This window comes from Mercenaria mercenaria, chromosome 4 (assembly GCF_021730395.1).
Source record: "Mercenaria mercenaria strain notata chromosome 4, MADL_Memer_1, whole genome shotgun sequence".
NCBI lineage: Eukaryota > Metazoa > Mollusca > Bivalvia > Venerida > Veneridae > Mercenaria > Mercenaria mercenaria.
Window position 1 is genome coordinate 5,900,765 of NC_069364.1, and position 4,856 is coordinate 5,905,620.

Sequence of the window (4,856 nt, forward strand, 5' to 3'; positions counted from 1 at the left end):
GTGTGTTGTTTTTCTCATTACTTGCCATTAAATACTGGTGTGGATGTTATCACTAATTCTGCATTTAACTAAATAACCTGGCAAAGTTTGAGTAAACTCTGGCAAAAACACCCTTTCTGGGCAGTCAAAACTCCTACAATTACCCTCTAAATGCATTTCTTTTGATGAAGCTATATACGTGTATACAGTGGATACATTCAAAGTTAAGGTACATGAATTTTTTCCAGGGGTCACAACCTTTGACTATGATTCATTATGGAAAGGTGTTTAACCTTTAGCCCGATATATTTCTAAAATGGACTGGTCTGTCATTCAATTTGGACAGTACCATTTATTGTCGAGCCCGCTTGCGGATGCGAAGACATAGTTGTCCAAATGGCTGTTTGGTGTATGTGCGGGCGTGGGTCCATCCGTCGGTGTGTGCGTCCGGATTTGTTTGTCTGGACCATAACTTTGACATGCATGGTGCAATCTTGTTTATATTTGGCATGAATCTCAGTGAGACGAAGTGTCATGCGCAAACCCCAGGTTCCTACTACAAAGGTCAAGGTCAGAGTTGGAGGTCAAAGGTCATGTCAGATCTTGTACGGTCTATAACTTTGACACACCTCGAGGAATCTTGTTTATATTTGGCATAAATGTTTAACTCAATGAGATGGAGTGTCATGTGAAAACCTGGGTTCCTATCTCAAATATCAAGGTCACAGTTAAATGTCATTTTAGAGCTTGTCCAGGCCAAATCTTTGGTAAGTATGGAGCTTTTTTTTTCTTTGGGTAAATGTTCACCTCTATGAGACGGAGTGTTGTGCACAAACCTCGGGGTTCCTATCTCCAAGGTCAAGGTCACACTGGGGTCAAAGGTCATTTTAGAGCTTGTCCGGGTTGTAACTTTGTCATGCATGAAGCAGTCTTTTTTTATTGGGCATGTTTGCCTCAATGAGACAGTGTGGCGTACAACCTCCAGACCCTTACCTCAAAGGTCAAGGTCATACTTTGAGGTGAAAGGTTAAAACTTTGTGCTGTTAGTCCTTTTGACAACCGGCGGGCTCGACATGTTGCACGTGGGCATCTAGTTTTTCAAGAGGTGTTCACTGAAAATTTACTGACTGAATAGCAAACAGTCATACCAAGATCAGCCTGCATGGATGTGCTGGCTGATCTTGGTCTACTCTGGTCCCAAAGGCACAATCACTTGCCGCCAGAAGGCTAAAGGTTGATTTGATGATAGATGTTTGCTATTCGAACAGCAAAAATTGACCATTTGTGACAATGTTATTCCAGAGATCTAAATAACTACTTTCAGGCTATGCAGCATTGAACCAAATAAATCCATGTGAAAAAGAAAACAGAATTACAAATATTTGGAATAAATTCTGGTTCTGGAGTTACCATCCTTTGGCCTCCACACTATTTAAACAGTTTTATTTTTGCTGGGTTCATTGTCACATGGGCAATTATAGACCATATGGCAACTCAAGCTTTTGATGGTTGAGGAAGACCCCATGTGTCCCTCCGACATTATATGAGACACAAGCAAGCTCCTGGCTAGAAACATTAACCTTCAATAACCCTGATGGACAACTTCCTCACATGAAAGAATTCTATACCCCAAGTGAGGTTTTGAGCCAAAAGTAATGTCATGTCTGTGCTTGCGTCACACATGAGTGAAATGATTTGTCTGCTAATTCTGCACACTTGTATTGTCTGTTTATCATTTCATATTCAGTACATTAAAAGTGGCAGAGTATGAAAGTGATGTGCAGCATAGATTGGTTCTCGATAATCTCTTACCGTTGTTGAAAGTATTTGGTCGCTCCTTGTTATTTGCAACAGAACTATTGTACAGTACTTTCCTCATTAAAAGTTATAGCAAATCCATCACCTCCCATGCTACCATACTCAATTTAACCGGTTAAAACCGCCTCGGTCAATACCCCCTGAAGTGGTCAATACTGGTCAATTAGTAAATATTGACTGTTCAGATATTTTGCAGGTTTATGAATATTTAAACAATGACTATTTAAGAACATCTGGTGCTTGATTAAAGATATATCATTTCACTTCAAAAATGTCACAATAAGTGGAAAAACTGCTAATTTAACTGAACTTAATTTGTAGAAGTAATTCATAAACTGTAGCAGTAAGTGTTTGATTCACAAGTGATAAATCTAATTAGTTTTACTGGTATAAATATATTAATAATGTAATGAAAAATTGCTGTGAACACCTGGACCCTTTCATTGAAGCGGTTTGTGTTTCGATAGCAATTCTCACATTGCCTTATTGACACCATGTCTTACAATATACAACAGATATGTTGCTGACCTGTTGATCTGGTCATAATTAGCTTGCGTTAAGCCAGTGGTAAACTGAAACAGTCATGATCAATAATCCCACTGTATTATTCTCAATGCTTGAACATGGTAACTTTATTTTAAAAAATAAGTAAAGCAGTCAAAGTAATTGACCACTACATGTACTGATCAGGGTATACTGCATAGGACCAAAATTTGAATTGACCAGTATTGTCCATTTCAATGAGTGCAATTTATAGTTATAAAAATCTTAGTATTTCCAAAATGGAGCCTGACCAGGACACATTGCCAAGGACCAAATTTGAATCGACCCGTATTGACCACTATACTTTTTAAAAAATAATTAACAAAATTTATATTATTCAAATTGCTTTATTACAGCCTGGGCTAATCTGTGAATGTAAAAGTGTTGAATAAACCACCCAAGAGTGACCATAGTACTGAATCGACTGGTATTGACCAGTTTTAACCAGTATTGACCACAGACCCGGTCAATACTCATACTGACCGGCCTTTTGCCAACATTGGCCAAGATCAAGAAATGGACAATACTGGTCAATTCAAATTTTGGTCCTATGCAATATACCCTGATCAGTACATGTAATGGTCAATTACTTTGATTGCTTTACTTATTTCTTAAAATAAAGTTACCATGTTCAAAATTGATGAAAACAAAAAACTCACTCAGATTTAATCAGTATGGGAAAGTTCTCAAACACAAAAAGTCATGTTAGATTTTCAGTGGAAGTGCAAAAACATGAAAACTTGTGACTGTTAAGTGTTTGGATCAAAATTACCAAACATAATAAATGATATTTTGTATGTTAACAGTATATAATTATTGTTATATAATTTATAAATGTAAAGTATATGCAAATATGGTGTGCAGAATTACAGTTTAAACAATGCTCAGAATAAACTGAAACAAATGTACCAGTTTTTAAAGTGGACTTTAATTCATAGTCTACACATGTGTGCATACAAATCATACATAAAAAAGTATCGTGGTTACTTCTAAGACCTTTGATATTCAAGAGTACCACATAATAAATATTTTTATGCACCAATGCTGTTGAAAATAAAAGTTCATCATAATCATCATCTGTCACTCAGCTGTCACTTTTGTTCAGCAGAATGGTATTTTAAAATTATTTAGACATCTAGATGTATACAGTTGAGCCAAAAATGGTGTTTCCTTTAAAGTTGAATGTCTTTAAAAGAATGTCAGGTCCCTCAGTTTTAAATGCTTCTGTGAATCTGAAGATATTATCCATCAAGCAAGTGTATACCGAGTTGATCATTATGAATAGTTCACTATGAACAGCTTTAAAACTCAATTATGTCCTAGTACTAAGTTGGGTTTCCCATTAACGCCTGGCACTGTAACTGCACTTGGGCAATGTCATGTTGAGCTTCTTGTATTTGTTGAAGTAAAGTTTCTCCTTGTTTCACAATTTCCTCCAATTTATTTGCTGCCTCCTGGTTTTCAATTTCCAACACCTGTAAACTTTTCAGTTGCAATTCCTGTGAAGATTCAACACTTGGTAACGAATCTATTAGAACATCAATGTCTTTAGCTGTTCTAGCAATAAGTTTAGAGAACATGGCAGCATAGTCTTCTTGTGGGGGTGGAGGTACTGGTGACTTTCCACCCAGCTTATCAAAGCCTTGGAAAGGTGAAGGAGGTGCACACTGCTGTAAAATTCCTACACTGTTACAAAAATGTTCTCCCATTTGATTAACTGCATCTTGCAGCTGAGTTAGCCGATCTGCCATTTCCGTTTCTGGATTTATTTCTATTGAAATTACTGTATTTTGTCAAAGTATCACATCTTTGTTTTCTGTCTCATGAAGTGTTTATTACGGCGTGTTTAAGTTATGTGCACAATGCATTTGGCGGGGACTAAAATCCCGTTTTCGGAACCCGGGACCCGTTTCGGATCAGTTCGAGATAACTTGAATAATCTGGGTAATTGCGTGTTCTGCTTGGGCGGCTCGGTATTCTTTGGATGTTGAAGTTGCTTAATGATCACATGCTTTTCCATTAAAACCGGAGAGTACTGAGGTCGTGTGTGGAGAGTGTGTAGTTCCCCAATTGTCATTGCGAGTCCACTAACTTAATAGCATTTCTCATCCTCCTCGTACATTGTTAACCATAAATATGCATTTATCTTGTCGGAACTATAGAGTGACACTTTATAAGTCAATTTGTTAATAGTCAAACTGTCTGTGCATTAATTATCAAACACTATACACAATATCTGACATGATTATGATGTGAAAAATACGTAATTTTAAAAAATAAATAAAATAAAGAAAGCTAGAATGCAGTAGCACTTTAATTTTGACCCGAAAGAATACCAAATTTTCCTGATATTTATTATTTTCTTATCAGATACGGAAAAACTTCACAAAATATGTTGTTGTTTTTTTCTTTTAAATAATCTGATTTTCTTTTCTTAGGTTCTCTGTATAATCATTGCCCATTTTTTTTTTTTTTTTTTTTTTTTTTTTGTTTTTTTTTTCATATATACTTAACAG

The 4,856-nt window shown here is 36.2% G+C and overlaps 1 protein-coding gene across 1 annotated transcript; it reads right to left on the reverse strand.

The window, feature by feature from the left end:
- Positions 1-3,248: 3,248 nt before the first annotated feature.
- Positions 3,249-4,199, reverse strand: LOC123553178 (mediator of RNA polymerase II transcription subunit 21-like). Its single transcript, XM_045342924.2, has one exon. It carries the CDS (start codon positions 4,089-4,091, stop codon positions 3,666-3,668), a length of 426 nt encoding a protein of 141 aa, XP_045198859.1. The 5' UTR covers positions 4,092-4,199; the 3' UTR covers positions 3,249-3,665.
- Positions 4,200-4,856: the final 657 nt, after the last annotated feature.